This window comes from Arvicola amphibius, chromosome 2, assembly GCF_903992535.2.
Source record: "Arvicola amphibius chromosome 2, mArvAmp1.2, whole genome shotgun sequence".
In the NCBI taxonomy this organism is placed as follows: Eukaryota; Metazoa; Chordata; class Mammalia; order Rodentia; family Cricetidae; genus Arvicola; species Arvicola amphibius.
This window is the reverse complement of record NC_052048.2, coordinates 185,663,705-185,681,697: the sequence shown is the minus strand read 5'-3', so window position 1 is coordinate 185,681,697 and position 17,993 is coordinate 185,663,705. Positions and strand designations below refer to the sequence as shown.

General features: G+C 52.2%; 1 protein-coding gene across 2 annotated transcripts; it reads right to left on the bottom strand.

Annotated features, from left to right (window-relative positions):
• Positions 1–200: 200 nt before the first annotated feature.
• Positions 201–16,101, bottom strand: Clec2l (C-type lectin domain family 2 member L). Of its 2 annotated transcripts, XM_038320865.1 has the most exons (5): positions 15,921–16,101; positions 6,464–6,538; positions 2,838–3,004; positions 1,926–2,026; positions 201–912 (listed from the first exon to the last, which is right to left on the bottom strand). In XM_038320865.1, the coding sequence occupies exons 1-5, from the start codon at positions 16,099–16,101 to the stop codon at positions 801–803; spliced, it is 636 nt and encodes a 211-aa protein (XP_038176793.1). In that variant the 3' UTR covers positions 201–800. The 2 variants fall into 2 exon arrangements, with proteins under 2 accessions (XP_038176793.1, XP_038176794.1); XM_038320866.1 differs by lacking the exon at positions 6,464–6,538.
• Between the last annotated feature and the right edge of the window lie 1,892 nt (positions 16,102–17,993).

Genomic DNA, 17,993 nt, shown 5'->3' with positions numbered 1-17,993 from the left:
AGAGTAACGTAGCCACCACCAACATTAAATAAAATCTTCTCTGGGAAATGTGCTCCATTTTGCTGCTCATTTTTTCAACCTAGGTTTCTGCACAATGCTGCTTGTTACAATGGGACAAGTGCATCCCGAAGGTGGCCCCCACAGTCTGCCCCTCTGCTCCTCCCCAGGTTGTGACTCTGAAACAAATAGCAGCAGATTCATAGATGCAGTCAAACCTTTATTCCATTAGTGACCAATACAACAGCACCACAGCACAGCAGGGGCCCTGCCTGAGGACCCCAGGAAGGCAGGGAGGACAGAGACAGGGGCCTCCAGCCCTGGGCTGTTCTCTCCAAGGTGCTGAGGAAGCTGTGCCTGAGAGAAGCCGCTGGGGAGGGCAGGCGACTGAGCCAAAAGCCATATAACCCATGTCAGCCCCCCTCTGCCCAGGAGCACCAGGGCTGCAGTGAGGAAGCTTCCAGGCCGAGCCAAGGAAGGGTGATCTGTTATAAAGAGCCTGCATGTGTGTTGTATATGTGTGTGTACATGTGTATACATGTGTGTGCTTGTGTGTATGGGAGGCAAGATGTCTACACTACTTAGCACATGAGATATAACTGCTAAGCCGCAGGACCTGCCTGGGGACAAGAGAGACCAGGAACCAGGGCTTCGGAGCTCTGGAGCCTTGAGAGGGGACAGTGACAGGGACCACCCTCCCTGCTGCTTCCATTCAGAGAGGGTGGCGGCTCCTGTCGGAAGCAGGTGGTAGAACACACTGTCCTTGGGCCGGAGCACTACGGCCACCTCTGGCCTGGGCTACATCACGTGTAGGCCATCTTGCTGCACACCCAGGGCCGGGTTGCCAGACACTCCGTTGACACCAGCCTGGTGGGCTCCACGAAGACGCACTCGCCCATACCCGAGATGGAGAACCTGTGGTGGAAGAGAAAAGATGGAGGGCCCGCTTGCCGATCATCACGGGCGGTCAGACAGGCCCTTTGGCTGTCCCTCCCTCCAGTCACCACTAGAGCATCTTCCAGGACAGATATGGGTGCACCTTGCTAGCTTAGTCCTCCGCTGTTCCAGCTCTATGCTTCCTGAACGTTCCATGATGACATCTGTCACCAACGCTCCCTGCCTTCCTATTCTTTTTCTACCTCTTTCTAAGGTCAGCTCCCAGGCGCCCAATTCAGAGCTGCCCTCTGCCCACCTCACCCCCCACAGAACCCTGTCTGCACCATGAGGAAGCGTTTATCCCAGCCGGGAGAGGCAATGTCTGGACACAGTTCCCCATAGGTGTAGTCTGGACTGCAAGTTGAAGTGACCTACCTGTCCCTAAGCCTACCCTGCCACCACACACATCTTCGCTACCACAATCCACCTCCACAGCCGCACTTGCTACCCCCATTGTCCAAGATGGTAGCCAGATCACTTGGCCCACACAACACGGCACCACGGTGCACCCAGCACCTCCTTCGGGGCACCTGCCCTAGAAGAGGTTGCCAGCGGGCAACTGTGTCCAGAGTTCCTGTCTTCCGTTGCCACCGTGCATGTGGAACTTGCTACCTACAGAAGGCACGCTTCCCATCATCCCTTGCAACCACGTGCAGAGGCGTGACTAAGTTCTGGCCAACAGGAGAGGCGCAGATGGAGTAGTCACATGATGAGTCACAGATAGAGAAGTTAGCTGCGCCTTTCACTGAGAAGCTCTGTGTGTGGCCGGGCTGCCAATCCAGGCTGGACTGAGGGGGAAATCAAGACACTTTCACAGGGGAAGCTCTGCCACAGATGACCCCCCCCCCACACACACACACACACTTGCCCTAGAGACGTATCCATTCCAGCTAGCATAAAACCACATGTTGTCCGTCAGAGAGCTGCCTCTGGGGCTGGCCCCTTCCCTGTTTAAGCTCATCTCTCTCCTAGAAAACGGAGATTCAGCTCACGTGTCTGGGTCAAACGGGTCCCCGTTGACCCAGTGGAAGTCGTCTCCAACTCTGCGCAGGCCAATCCAGGGCTCCCTCCGTGTGAACTTGAACATAAATTCCTGCAAAAGGAAAGGGAGAAACCGAGGCGTGGAATGCAGTTTTGTGATGGCAGCACGGCCCCAGCCCGGCGCTCTCTGGAGACGCTGGCCCTGCAGAGAGTGATGGGTACTGAGATGGTGTGATCACCTGAGTGAGGACCAATGACAACGGAATCCTGGGCAGTCACTGCTGGAGCAAGACCGGAGCAGCTTCCCAAGCTGACCACAAATGTCCGCAACAGCCTGCCTCAGTTACAGAGCTGGGAGTTTGGGGATGGTCCACAGGACGTGCTAGATTCCTGACCAAATCTTACCCACAACAGGTTATCCGACCTGTACTTCTGGGACTTTCTCAGAAAGTGGCACAGAAATATTGTGCAACGCAGACAAACAGAAACTGGCTTTGAGACCCGTTCCTCCTAGAAGCGCACGGCTCTGTCCTACAACGTCCAGAATGAACAAGCGCTCAGGGGTTCCCGGCTCTTTAGCCTTTCTATTAGCAAAACGACTCAAGGTGTGACCTGAGAGGCAGTGCCTTGGTTTAGATGGTAGGAAATGAGATTTTTTTTTCTACATTGTCCAAGTGTTTTCACAGCTTCTAATTCATCCTCTGAATACTGAGTTAAGCTCAGCCGACCAGCCTTGGACGGAAGTGGAGGATGGAGGTTTGAGTGATCAGCCCCCAGGGAGTTCACCATCACCCCATGACAGGACAGTGGCTGAGTAACTGGAGACAGACACCCAGGGGGTCATTCAGCCATTCCACCTGAGTTGGCACGGGGGGGGGGGGGGGGGGGGTAAGAGGGTCCCTGCTTCTGACCCAGGCGCTCACCAGTTCCTTCTGGCTTTGGACCACAGCCAGTGCTGCTTCGTGGGTTTGGCAGTATTGCCTGCCCGTGTTCCAGTCTCTAGGCTCCTCTGAGAAGTAGTAGCATTTCCTTCCGTAGAGCAGCCAGTCCTCTGGGCAGGGCGTCTCACACTTGATGCAGCCTTTGGAAGCTGCAGGGAGGGAGAAGGGGCTGAGTGTCTCCCAGTGTGCCTGGTCACCCCTGTGTCCCCTGGCCTCTTCCCATGGCTCCCTCCCTCTGTCTGGACTTCAGTGCCCTTCAGAGACACCTGCTGAAGTCACTGTGCCCCAGGGAGGAGTTCCAGATGAAATGAACAGCAAGAGGCACTGAACAGCAAGGTGGTCAGTGTGTTATCATGGGGGACAGCAGAGAGACAAACCCAAGCAAAGATCTCCCCCTTAACCCTAGGAACTCAGACCAGAAGGGATGTGAAAACCACAACTCCGTAGCCAGGGTGGGAGGCCCTGGCAGGACAGTGTGCCTTTTCATAACCACTTTCCCTCACTAGCAAGCTCCACTACCCTGCTCACCACTGAACTTCTAGGAAATCCCTATTAGATTTGAGTCCTGAGCCAGGTGGATGGCTCACTCGGTGAATAACGACATTTTGCCTCCAAGTCTGACAACTTGAGCTGCATCCCTGGGACCCACCCTGCACGCTGTCCCCTGACTTCTACACCCATATCCCAGCATGAATTGTAAGTGTAAAAAGATATTATTTTAAATGGGGACTGGAGAGATGGCCCAGAGATTAAGAAACTTGCTGTTCTTTCAAACAACCTGGGTTCGATTCCCAGCACTCACATGGTAGCTCACAACTGTCTATAACTCCAGTTCCAGGGGATCCCCTGCTCTCTTTGGTCCTCCATAGCTCACACGTGCATGCACACGCGCGTGTATGCACACACACACACACACACACACACACACACACACACACACTTTTCTGGGAAAGCAGTTCAGAATGTCCACCAAGACCTCTTTGTCATGTGCTAATTTACGCTTTGCATCTCCTGGAGACCAGAAGACATGATAATCCAAAACCAGGAGTTTATTTGGCTTTGCTTTAGGCATTTCTCCTTCTCTTGGATTCATTTGAGGTTTGGTTTGGTTTGGTTTGGTTTGGTTTGACTATTTAGCTCTGGCGGCCTTGGACTTCACTATGTACACCAGGTTGGCCTAAAACTCAGAGATCTGCTTGCCTCTGCCTCCCATGTTCAGGGATTAAAAGCTCATTGGAAGTTTTATAGATAAGTTTTAGTTTTGAATTTTGACACAGTTTCATGTAACCAAAGTTGACTGTGGTAATTGGAATGTAATTGGCACCCATAGGCTTATACAGAGTGGCACTATTAGGAGGTGTGGCATTGTTGGTGTACATATGGCCTTGTAAGAGGAAGCATGTCACTGTGGGGGTGGACTGTGAGGTGTCCTATGCTCAAGCTATGCCCAGTGTCTCAGTTCACTTCCTGTTGCCTGCGGATCACAGATCCAGATATAGAACTCTCAGCTCCTTCTCCAGCACTATGTCTGCCTGCATGCTGCCATGTCCCGCCATGATGATACTGGACTAAACCTCTGAGCTGTAAGCCAGCCACAGTTAAATGTTTTCCTTTGTAAGACTTGCCATGGTCATGGCATCTCTCCAGAGCAACAGAAACCCTAAGACAGTGACCTCAAATTCTCTAAGGCTGACCTTGGGCTTCTGCCTCTACCTCTCCAGTCTGGGATACCAGGTGTGTGCCACTACCCAGGCCTTAAAGGTAAATTTTGTCTTGATTGTTCTCTCCTTTGATCATGTAGAATGGTATTAACTGCAAATTCCATGAGCATGTGGTTTTTTTCTTCATATAAATGATTAATTAAAATACTGATTAAGATGGGGCCAAGAACACAGCATACTACCCAAGGGGCTGCACTGTCCTGGGGACCTACCACCACATGGATACTGACACACCACTGCACACTCTCTGAGCACACCTAAGCCCTGACTCAGGCCCACTTGGGAGGAATGTCCTCCCTGGGCTCTCCTGAGAAACACCAAAGCCGTCTTCCCTGACCTACACGCATTCCCTAACCTACTGATCCGGAACATGGATGAAGGGAAAATGGTTCCTTTCGCAGCCTTATTCCAGGCAAAGGTGGTCTGGCCCTGGTGTCCTCTCTGACCACCTGCAAACACATTCAGACCCTCTGCTCGTCCAGCAAGTTGGACGAGAGAGATCTTGGTAGAGACTGATAGGGAGTGGACTTTCACCACTTTAGTGAGGCTGCCCACTCCTGGTCCGACTGCTTTCTAAAGACTAAAGAGGCTGGAGAGATGGCTCGGTGGCTGAAAGCACAAGCTGCTCCGGCAGAAAACCTGAATTCAGTTCCCAACACCCACATGAGACAGCTCAAAACTGCCTATAACTCCAGCGCCAGGGGATCTGATGCCCTCTTCTGGTCTACATGCACACACATAATAATAATAATAATAATAATATAATTATGATGATGATGATAATAATAATAATAACTACTTAAAAGGTTGAGGACAGGAGGGTGGGGGTGTAGTTCAGCTGACAGGGCGCTTGCGTAGCATGCACAAGGCCCTGAGTCCGATCGCCAGTATTCCATGAGCCAGGTGTGGTGGCACACACTAGACAAACTTGGTGTGGCACAGAATACCCTTAATCTCAGCACTGGGGAGGTGGAGGCAGTCAGACCAGGAGTTCAGAGCCAGCCTCTACAACACAGGGAATTCAAGGCCAACCTGGGCTACATCAGCGCTTGTCTCAAAAAGAAGGAGGAGGAGGAAGAGGAAGAAAAACTTCAGTCACTTCTGCAAACTCCACAGAGGCCAAGACATTTTCCCGGAAGTCTCCCAGAGCACACAATCCCTGTGGGGAGCCTCCTCTGCCCTTCTTTACCTCTGGAGCCCATTCATGACCACACAGAATTCCATGTTTGTGAGCCTCTCCCCCTTAAAAATGTTTCCCATGTAGCATCCAGAGTATTCCACTCCAAAGGATGCTCCTTTGGCATACGAATTATTTTGAGCTAAATACAACTGAGAACCAATAAATGTAGGGGAAGCTCTCTTCTCCTCCCTCCCTCCCTCCTTTCCTCCCTCCCCCATCCTCCTTCCCTCACTCCCTCCATCCATCCCTCCCTCCCTTCTTTCCTCCCTCCCTCCATACTTCCCTCCCTCCCTCTATCCTTCCCTCCCTACCTCTCCCTAGTCTCCACCCCACTCCGGTACTTACATGTAGCAAAGTTCATTGTTTGTTGAATGAATGTGATATTTAAAGTCTCATATTGCCAAATTGTCACCTCTAAGAGGCCTTGCCTGCCTAGCCTAGAATGCCCATGGCATTTATGAACTAATTCCTTGGTACCATTGCTTACTACATGGCCAATAAATGGGACATGCATGGTCCATGTGGAAGTGTATTATTTCAGGCTACAATTATATTAACAACCAACCACTTCTAATTTACTGTGTGCCTCCCCTGTAACCTGATATGTGGAGGAATGTGCTTAGCTAGGCATGCTGGGACCAGGCACACTGGTCCACACAGCACACACAGGTGTGCGCTGCTGACACAACTCTGATGTGAACACTCACCCAAGATGCTCATCACCACCAGGATGGCGAACAGGAGGACCGCAATGGCCCCCAGCAGCAGGCGTGTGGTGGTATCTAAGGAGAAGACAAACGGATCAGTACCAGCTGCCACCTGTCATCCTGTCTCCAACCCCTAGCACCGTCCCCAAGTCCTAACAGCAAGAGCCTTGTGGGGTGGAACTGAGCAAGAGCTGGAAGCAGCCCTCAGGGTGACGGTGATGGTGCCAGCCCTTTGAGAGACTCTCTTCAGGACCACGGCCCCAACTTTGTCACCCCTGCCGCCCACAGACTCCTGTGGCGGTCACAGCTTTCTGACCTGGCCTCTCCTGTTGTTTTTCCAGCACCTTCCAGGCTTCGCGACCTCCACCCCATACCTCCTGGCATGCTGCCCACCCCTCTACCATCTGTCACCCCACACCCACTCTTCCAGGCTCTCCTTACTTACTTTTATCTCCACTTAAGATGCTTATGGTAATAAAGGAAACCTTTCAGACTTAAAACAGAGGGTTTTCTTATTTTATTGTGATACGGATCTCATGATATAATATATCACAAAAATATATACACATCATAAAATTTACCATTTTAACCATTTTAGATGCTCAATTAATAGCATTAAGTAGCAGGCTAGCCCGGTCATCTGGTTGTGAAAGTTTCGACTCCATAAGCAGAGGCTCCGCACCTACTAAACAGTAACTCCCACACCCATCCTACCCACCGCCTCTCCCCACTTGCTGGTCCTCCTCACTTCAGGAGTGAATCTTACAGCGCTTTTTCTTTGGTGTCAGGCCTATTTCACCTAACACGTTTTCAAGTCTCATCCATGTCGTAGCACGTGACAGAACCTTACTCCTGTTTATGGTTCATCATGTCACTCTATGGATACATCACATTCGGTCCATCCACTTGTGACGGTTAGTCTTAATGGCCAACACTCTAACCCACCCGGGAAGGGTTTCACTAAGCGATTGTCCATGCTAGGTAGGGCCTGTCTGTGGGGGTTGCTCTGGCTGTGTCCATTGTCATGGGAAGGGCCAGCGCCCTGTAAGGAGCACTCCTCCCTGCTTTGGGCTCCTGCTTCAGTTGTGTAAGAGTAGAAAGCGCGTGCTGAGCAGTAGGCATGCACGCGTCTCTTTCTCCCCGCCCGTAACTGTGGCTGTGACCAGCTGCTTCAGGTGTTGCCTTGACTTCCCCGCAGTGATGGCTGTCTGCTCTAGTGAACAGCTGATGGCCCCTGCAACCTGGAAACTCATGTCTGTCAGTGCCGGAAACGTTTTCTGTAATTACATCATGGATGGTTTCTTCTCCTTCATTTTCTGATTTCCTCCTAAAAGTCAAAGTCTTTCACATGTCTGAGCTCTTAAATTGGCCCTCCTCCTTCCCCTCCCCTCCCCACCCGCTCCCCATCTCTACCGCTTTGGTTTATTTCTGGGAAGATGCCTTCAACTCCATCCTCTCACCCTTCCACCAGGTTTTCCACTCTGCAATGATAATTTAAGGCGTCTGCTGTCTGCCCCAGCTGTGCTGTGCTGTCCTCTCTTAAGCAGCCTACCCTTGGTTTACGCTGTGATAGTTTCTCTGACAACACTGCTAAGAGTTGTTCCACCAGAGAAGATGCTGAGCTTCTCCCTACAGAGTCTTTCAAAACGCTTATTCCGATTCCTGGAGGGGCGTGGGTATTGTTCACAGCTAAGGCAGGAGGACGGAAGAGTTCCCTGGAGCCTCCGAGTCCACGGCTATCCGTGGGAGTGTGGCAGGGGCTCTGGCTGGTTGGTCCGGGGCTGTTAAATTCCTTGGCTTTTCCCCCACGTGGACTGGCATCTCTGGAGGAACCACGTTTGTTTCCTTGCTACAGCAATAACTTGGAGCCGGCTCTTCCCAAGAAGGCTCGGAGCGTGCCCTCCACACTTAGAAAGTAAGCTCCAAGGCTGCTCCCTGTGTAGTCCTGTATAGCAGCCCTGATTCTTGAGAGTGTTATCTCAAGTTCCTGCCAGAAATGGGGACGGGCTATTTAGATCTGGGCTCCGTATCTCCGAAAGACATTCCACACCCCTCTTCCTGCTTTCAGCCCACCTTCCACAACGCCCCTGCCCCTGAACACTGAGATCCTCAAGTGTGGCCCCTGTGGTTCCTCTGCTGACTGGTCTTTCGCAGGTGGCCTAAGCCCATAGCACTCAGCCCCTGTCTCACAAGCTCTTAACAAGTTCTCACTGTGATCAGCACTTAAATGTCCCTCTACTGTTTGTTAACAGGTCTCTAAAGGGATAGAGAGGGCAATTCTGCATTCAGCCGGGCACTGGACCTGTGAGACTCACAAACATTTTGGAATCATTTCTTTGAGTAAGGTCTATGCACCAGCAGAAATTCACTGGCCTCCACAGAGGTCTCCGGTGTCTACGCTGGCCTGTACCAGGGGTTTATGCTGGATTTCTCCAAGAACTAAGCTGGATTCCTCATGGGGTCAACACTGAGCACCACTGGAGCCTACACTGGGTTCCTCTAGAGCAGTGGCTTTCTTTCAACCTGTGGGTCAGGACCCCTTGAGGGGCATCAAACAACCCTTTCTCAGGGTCACCTAAGACCATCAGAAAACACAGATATTTACACTACAATTCATAAGAGTAGCAAAATGCAGTTATGAAGTAGCAATAAAAAATATTTTTATGACCTGGGAGGTGGTAGCACATGCCTTTAATCCCAGCATTTAATTTAATTGGGATGCAGAAGCAGGTGGATCTCTGTGAGCTTGAGGCCAGCCTGGTCTGAAGAGTTAGTCCTAAGACAGCCAAGGCTACACAAAGAAACCCTGTCTCAAAAAACAAAATAATAATAATAATTTTATGGTTGGGGTCACCACAGCATGAGGAACTGTATTAAAGGGCCACAGCATTAGGAAGGTTGAGAACCACTGCTCTATAGACTTACCCTGGGCTGTTGTATTCCTCCACATTTCTACGCCGGGGCATCCCACGGCCAACAGGAGTTTCCTCCAGGGGTCTATGCTTGTCTCCTCCAGGGGCTCCACTGGGCTCCACCAATAGGATCTAGACTAGGACCTTCCAGGGGTCTGCACTGGGCTCAGCCTATGCTGGGCTCTATCAGGGATCTACATTATATGCCTTCTGGAGTCTATGATGGGGTTCGCTAGAGGCCTACACCCGGCTCCTCCAGAGGTCTACACTAAGTTCCTCCAGGGATCTCTTCTGGGTTTAGGGTCTATGCTGGGCTCCAGGGGCAGGGGCTACACTGGGTTCCTCCAGAAGTCTATTTGGGTTCCTCTGGGGGAACTAAGCCACATTTCTCAGAGCGTCTACATTGACTTCTACTGGGGCCTACATTGGGTTCCTCCAGGGGTCCATGCCAGTTCTCCTCTGGGATCCTTGAGGGGTCTATGCTGGGGTCCCCCTGCAGCCTACACTAGATTTCTTGAGGGGTCTACCCTGAACTGCACCTAGAACCCATGACTGCATCCACCAGGAGTGTGTGTGGGTGGCTTCAGGCAGTGTGAGGGCAGAGGCTCAAGACTGCCCTGAAACAGCAGGCAGCTTGTTCTCCCTGCTCTGCTGTCCAGGGGTGGGGGTGGGGCGGAATTCAACACAGTCTGTGTCTCCTGGAACCACACACCGCTGCCGTGGGGAGCACACTGCCGGGTGTTGTTCCTCTCTCCTCTACCAAACCTGTGGACTGAGTTACCCACGGAGAACCCAGCATCTGAAATCACTTCCCGGGTTCATATCCATCCTCTGGCCCTTTCTGAATGTGGACACACAGAAGTCACTGAGCATCTATTCTGCTCCACTCCCCCCATGTCAGCATCTACCTCTCGGGTTTTTATGTCCTCCCTCTCTCTGTGGGTCTGTATCCACACACTCAACCAGCTCTAGACTGATATGAGAAAAATTTGCACCAGTATTGAATAGGTGCAGACTTTCATGTCATGTTGTTTTTCCTTAAACAATACAGAATAGCAACAAAGTACATAGCCTTTACATTTATTTGATATTATAGTGACTTTAGACATGCTTAAAGCATATGAGAAGATGTGAGCCGATTCGGTGCAAATATGCCATTTGGTCTCGGGCACTTGAGCATCCTTGGATCTTGGGGTCTGATGAAGGTTTCTGGTACTGATGCGTTGTGGCTGTTGAGGGAGGAGTGCTTGGAATGTGTCCAACACGGTGAGTGTTGACCAGCCCCGAGCACCTTGGGATTAAGAACCATGCTGAATTCCTTTGGGTTCCCTAAAGCAGGACTCGGCCGTTGTGTTGCATAATACAGACTAGGATTCAACACTGAACACAGTATTCTCAGTCAGCCTTCCAATTCAATTGGGTTGAAGGAACTTGGTAGAAAAGGAGAGTGTGTACATATGTCCCTACCATCACTAAAGAACCTCTTCACTTTTTCATGCGGGTGCTTTCTCTAAACCATGCAGCATGGACAGAAAAAGAACACTATGCTGGCTGGCCTTATGACGACGTGACACAAACTAGCGTCATCTGAAAGAAGGGAACTTTGAGAAAATGCCTCTATAAGATCCAGCTGTATTTGCTGGGCAGTGGTGGTGGCGCATGCCTTTAATCCCAGTACTTGGGAGGCAGAGACTGGCAGATCTCTGTGAGTTCGAGGCCAGCCTGGTCTACAGAGAGAGTTCTGGGACAGGCTCCAGAGCTACAAAGAGAAACTCTGTCCCAAAACAAAACAAAAATGATCCAGATATATAGCATTTTCTTAATTAGTGATTGATGGGGGAGAACATAGCCCATTATGGGTGGTGCCATCCCTGGGCTGGTGGTCCTGGGGTCTATAAGAAAGCAGACTGAAAAAGCCACAAGGAGCAAGCCAGTAGGCAGCTCTCCTCCATGGCCTCTGCATCAGCTCCTGCCTCCCGGTTCCTGCCCTGTTTGGGTTCCTGTCCTGACCTCCTGTGATGATGCACAGTGGTATGGAAGAGTAAGCCAAATAGAGCCTCTCCTCCCCAAGTTGCTTTTGGTCACAGTGTTTCACTGCAGCAACAGAACCCCTAACACAGACACCCTAGGACTCCCAACACACTGTTCGCTGTCTGCCCTCCTGGATGCCTCAGGCCGGATAGTTGGGGTCCACATGGTATCTACTTCCTCAGATGGCATAACTAAGGTGCCATCAGCTGGATGGCTTCAAAAATAAGGTATTATGCCAGGCAGTGGTGACACACACCTTTAATCCCAGCACTTGGGAGGCAGAGGCAGGTGAATCTCTGTGAGTTTGAGGCCAGCCTGGTCTACAAGAGTGAGTTCCAGGACAGGCTGCAAAGCTACAGAGAAACCCTATCTCGAAAAAACCAAAAAAAAAAGCAAATAAATAAAAAATAAAAATAAGGTATTTTCTCATAGTTATGAAAACCAGAAGTTCAAAAGTTGAGGTGTTGGCAGGACCATGCTGCCTTCGAAGGCCTCAGGAAAAGCCTTCTTGGCTCGTCCTAGCTCCTGGAGTCTTGCTGAAAACCCTTGGCTCATGACTTGACCATCTCAGCCCCAGGCATTCTCAGCACGTGGCCTTCCAGGGTGTAGCTGTGTCTGTCTAAGGACACCAGTTCATATAGGATTAGGACCCGCTAACTCCATTCTGACTTTCTCTTAACTAATCACGCCTGGCAGAACTACAATTCCACCCAAGGGCACATTCTGCGGTCCTGGGAGTTAGGGTTCACCGTGGCTCCTGTGGTGTGAACACAGTTCAACTTTTTACAGGTATCGAGCTTGACAGTCATCCCATCACGTATGGCCTGTCCAGATAAACTCGAGTTTACCGTGCAGGTTATCTGGGCTTCTAAATGAGGATGATTTGGCCTAATATTAGAAAGAACAACTGGAAACCACTGGCTCTTTGTGCCTCACATCCCCAAAAAAGCACTTGGCTGACGTCTAAACCATCCAGGGTACAGCCTGGCCAGCCATAATCCTGATTATTTTAAAATGCTCAAATGTGAAGCTTGGTAATTTTTAAATTTTTAGGTAGCTTTTGCCAAATGCATGTGTGTGGTTTTGATCAGGAAGTTGTGGGTTTGTACCTAATAAAAAAAACTTTCAACATTAAAAATTCAGAATTGGTGACCGCTGAGCAATCTATATAGCCTGAGGTAAGTGGAGTCACTCTGTCCCCTCTCTCTTACCCCAGAACACTTTGCCCCGTTCTCAGGACCAAGGCTAGAAATAGCCCTATCTTGAATCATCTTCAGTGTTTCCAGACCCCGGCAGGGCGATCTGGATCAGCTTTCCCCAGCCTTCACCTGGAAGGACAGACTCACACCCACAGGGAAAGCAGCCTTCACCAGACCAACCAACGTCTGCTAACCGCTCACCGAGGACTGTGTTCTAGCCGGCGGCCTGCTGACTGGAGCTCTCCAATTCTCTCAAGCTGTGAGGAGGGAGAAGCTGCCCCTCCTGAGGGTGGCAGACTCTTCAGAGGGACCATGAGAGGGGAGCCGTGTGCTCAGAAAGCACAACGGGATTCTGTCCAGTTAGCCTCTCTGAGCCGGTGTCCTTGATGGCACCAGAAAAGAGGCAAGCTTTTCATACTAGAAGGCCAGTGGCAAATCCCATGGAGGTTTCATGTGTTAGCGGCCGGTGTGTCCTTGAGTGAGATATCCAAGGCTCTCACTCGCCACATCCTGTCCAGCGCTGATCCGCCTCATTAGGGCAGAGATGAGAGTTAAATGTAATGAAGGTACACACCCAACACCATGGGTGGGTCATGGCTGTTAGGGGCAAAGTTAGATCAGGGTGCAGGTATCTCTGGGGGCTCAGTTACATCATTTCAGAAACTTCCCTTTTCTCTTCAAGATAGGGACCAGCCTAAGCAGAGGCTGCAAGCCCACTGGGACCCCAGGACCAGCAGATCTTGCTGTCCGTCGTGTGTGCCGGGCAAGAGCAGCCTCAAGGACAACCTCAAAGGACTCTGGCTGGGCGGCTGCTCCCTTCTGTTTTCCTCACCCAGGCTGTGGGGTTCTGTGTTCAGGGAGCTGGGAAAGGAGCCACCACGACATAACCTACACTCCAGACCGCTCTCTGATTAGCACTGCGAGGCAGAAATCGTGACATGACCCACAAGGTGAGAAAAATGTGCAGCCCACCAGTGGGTGTGGGCAGGTGGCTCAAGCTTACCAGCTCTTGGCCCCTTACCAAACTGACTCTGCCCTTTTTGAACAGCTCTGTGAGGGCTGGATATACCCAGGGCCCAAGAAGGTGTCTTAGCACTGTAGAAAGATTGAACAAGCCAACTCAAAGGTCCCATACAGTGGCAGCCACCTGTGAGGACCAGTCCCTTTAGAAGGAGATAGGACATACCCAAGGAACATCTAGAAAACCCTCAGAGGACCAACAGAACTAAACAGCCCTGTAGAAGAGTCAGCAGGCCAAGACGCTGAGCACCCAAGACCCATTGGGAGGGGTGCTCTTATCTGTACCAGAGACCAAAAGAGGACAATGGGGATATCAGTAGGGAGCCATGCCATTCAGATGAGACAAGGCTGCATTGCAAGAAGATGCCAAGTAAGGTGGTGTGCTGGACCACTAGAGAGGTTCTCGCTTTCCTCTTGCCCAGTGTGTAGCCTTTTCTTCAGCTGATGGGCAGGGTCAGTCAGCCATACTGGCAGTAGGAAGGACAAGAATCAATGTATTCAGGGCCAGAGATGGAGGCAGAGCCAGTCATCACACTACCCTGAAATAGCCTTACCCGGGGGGGGGGGCAGAGGAAAGGTTAGTGGAGCTGAACCTTTCAAAAGAAGAAGAAGAGGAGGAGGAGGAAGAGGAGGAGGAGGAAGAGGAGGAGGAGGAGGAGGAAAGAAGAAGAAGAAGGAGGAGGAGGAGGAGGAGGAGGAGGAAGAGGAGAAGGAGGAGGAAGAGGAGAAGGAGGAGAAGGAGGAGGAGGAGGAGGAAAGAAGAAGGAGAAGAGGAGGAGGAGGAGGAGGAAGAGGAGGAGGAGGAGAAGGAGAAGGAGAAGGAGAAGGAGAAGGAGAAGAAGAAGAAGAAGAAGAAGAAGAAGAAGAAGAAGAAGAAGAAGAAGAAAGAAGAAGAAGAAGAAGAAGAAGAAGAAGAAGAAGAAGAAGAAGAAGAAGAAGAAGAAGAAGAAGAAGAGTCTAGAGAAGAGAGTGACATCAAATATGATAGGGGATAAGCTTAAGTCACAGGGAAAACCCAACCACTAGCCAGAAACACACCTCCAAGAAGGGATGGTTGGTCTTTATTCCACCCTAGCTTCCGGTCAGGTTCTCCTCTGAAATAATAGCCTAACTTCTGGGAAAGCCGTCTTTGCCTCCATAGTTGTAACCACTATTCAGCATCTTCTAACCACTTCGTCAGCGTCTTCGCAGCCCACCACAGTCAGTATCCTGCCCTGGCTCACAGCCTTTGGCCAAGGGTCTGCCATGCTCTGCAGCCACCTCATCTTTCTCAGCACCGGTGGCCTTGTCCCCTCCAGACTGCCACCCACCCTCCTCACCCACCATCCTTCCCCTGCAGGTCTTCCCCCACGCAGATCTGTCCTCTTAAACCCTGGACAGCTCCTTCAAACAAGCAAACTCTGTAGCCTGGCCTCAGTGGTCCCTTAAATGTATCCGTTCTCATAGTCGTTCTCTCCCTCCATCCCTCTTTCCCCATGCCTTCATCAGTATCCTGCATCCTAGGGTTCAGTTATCCACAAGGGACTGGCTAGTTCTAGCCAGTGCCTCTCATTTCTTGACCCAGTACTCCGTCTGTCCCATACCCCTGAAAGACCACCTACTCTGAGATACCCCCTCCCCCCGACTCTGCCCTACTGGGTAGAAGCCTGAGAAGCATCTGGAAGCTATCCCTCCCTGTGGCCAACTCCAGCATCTCCCGACAGCGCCAGTCACCTGAAGGCAACCCAAGTTTCCTAAAAGAGCATGTTTACTTGAAGTCTCTTCGAAGCCTCACTGAGTGAGGTCACTCTGAGGTCTCACTGAGCCTGAGGTCACTCCTTGAGCCACTATGACAAGAAGGGAATAGGTGGCACCCAAAAATCGCTAGGAAGAGCCTCTGGGAATTCCTATTTATCTTTCTCATTACCAGCAGAGCGCCCCTCCAACCCCAACAGAGTACAGGCACCACCTCGGGGAACTAGAGCTTTTGCTTTTACGAAGCACTAAGTGTTTTCTCTGCTACAGATTCAGGCCATCTCTCGGCAAACGGGACAAGGTGCTTCGCAGCGGACCCAACTAAGGTTTGGAGCCTGAAGCATGCTCCAAGGTCACAGAGGGAGTTGACAGCAAAGGTAGGTCAAGGCTGTGATCAGAAGTGGTCCCCAGCAGCCCCTCTTCCTCCCATGGTGACATCTGCCTGCCCCGAAATGAATGAATTCTCCGGATCACCCTCCCTTCTGCGAGCTGTCAAGGTGACTCTGGCCACTTCCTGGGTCCCAAGTCGGGGGGCCGGGGAATGGAAGGCTGCGCGCTTACCCTCCAAGGCCGCCTTCCAGCTGGTGCTGCCCTCGTACCCTGACCCCGATCGCCGCAGCAACCCCTCTGGGCCACGGGCCTCGGCCTCAGCCGGCGAGCGCGGCCTAGGTGCAGCTGGCGCGGGGCGCGAGGCGGGGGGCGGCGGGCGGGTGCGCGCGGGGGGCTCCCGGGCCGGCTCCATGCCGTGGCGCGCGCGCACTCCTGCACCCGGCTGCGGGACCCGGTCCCACGCGCACTCGGCGCTGCGTGCACCCCGCGGGCCTCCCAGGCCGACTCGATGTGCTCCGGGACCGCGGCGTCCGCAGACCGGGGCTGAGCCCGGCTCCGCGCGCCGGAGCCGCTCTGGTCCCCGCTGTGCGCGCCGCAGCCTGCGCGCCGAGCCCCGCGCGGGGGAGGAGCCGGGACTGCACGGGCGCTGCGACCGCGGGCGGGGTTGCGGGGAGGGGAGGACAGCCCAGGTCACTAGCCCCGCCACCAGGACAGCGATGAGCCTAGGCGCTCCTCCTCCTGAGCCTCCTGCTGGGCATCTTCTAAAAGGGGAGAGCGAGGGACAAGGCCCTGGGAAGGCTGCTCCTGGGGTGACCTGGAGGCAGAGCACACGGATCGGATTGGGGCTGAGATTTGACTCCCAGAGTCTCAGTAGCGAAGAGAAACATCCCACACTGTCGAACCAAGGTTCAAGGGGACAAGGCAGAGCAGCGCTGCAGCCAGAAAACCAGACCGACTATCTACTGATTCAGGGACTTCCCCCGCCTCCCCCTCCCCTCCGCCCCCCTCCCGGTTTCTGGTTTATGTGTGAACGTTCGCAATTGCACGTGGAAGCCAGGGGTCTTTATGGTATATTCACTTTCACTTTTTTTCTTTTAATACAGCCCTGGAACTCATTACGACGTAGACCAGGACTCACAGCCTGTCTCTGCCTCCCAAGGACTGAGATTAAAGGCATCCACCACCACACTAGACACCCTCTTACTTTTTTGAGACAGGCTCTCTCACTGAACGTGAGGCTCACCAATTTAGCTAGACTAGGTGGCCAATCTGCTCCATGGATGCGTCTTTCCCTGGCCCCTCCCCTCATTGCTGGCTTTCAGATGCTTGGAGCCAGCCCAGTTTTCACAGGGGTGCTGGGGATCCGATCTCAGTCCTTATGCTTGTGTGGCAAGTATTTTACCTAACCACTCTTTTGGAATTTTTTGAGACTGGGTTTAACTATGTAGTTCTGGCTGACCTGGAACTCACAGTAGACCAGGCTAACCTCCAGCTTGCAGCTATCCTCCTCCCAAGTGCTGGGATTGCGAGGATGGGTTGGGACTAATGAGTCCTGGCCTTCAGCTGGCAGTGGTGATGGCAGGAGTTGTATTAGGAGGAAGTGGACAGTGGATGCAGACTGACCGCTGCCTCTCCTTTAGCTCCAAGAACGTTCTAGAAGTGCCTGGGTCTAGAAGGGCCAGGCTCAAAGCTGCAAACCTCATCATGTTGGTACAAGCAGCATCAAAGACATTACAGCAGGTTAGAATCAGTGACCACAACTGTAGGAAAATCAACTTGGGAGTAGGTGCAAGGCTCCTTTGGAGCAGGAAGTCACCAAGGAGGCTCTTGCCATGAATAGCTGAGCTAAACGGGAGGGACAAGGATGGAGTAGCCAACCAGTGACAGGGAGCTAGCTGACTTAGCAGCGTTCCGGCCCTGACCAGCAGAGATCATGGTCTGATCCAAGTCAGGGACCCAAACTTTGCAGCCCCCATGGCCCCTATAAGGACTCCTCATTCCCCTCCCAGTACCTTCTGGAACCACTGCCCCCAAACCTGCTCCAGCTCAAATCCTTACATCAGCTGCTCTGGGGTACCCAAACTCAGACAAGGGTGTTCACGACCACCTCAGCCAGTGAGGGATTGCTGAGACCACAGAAGAGAGACGTGTCAGGACAGACACAGCCACTGGGGTGGTACTCGTGCTTCCTGGCCCTGAAGGAGGAGAGCTCCTAAGCTGGCCCTCCTCTTGGACATGTGAGGCTAAATCTGTGCCAGCTGCCCTCAGGAGCTTGGTCCACAGGGGCAGTAGGAGGCTGAGCCT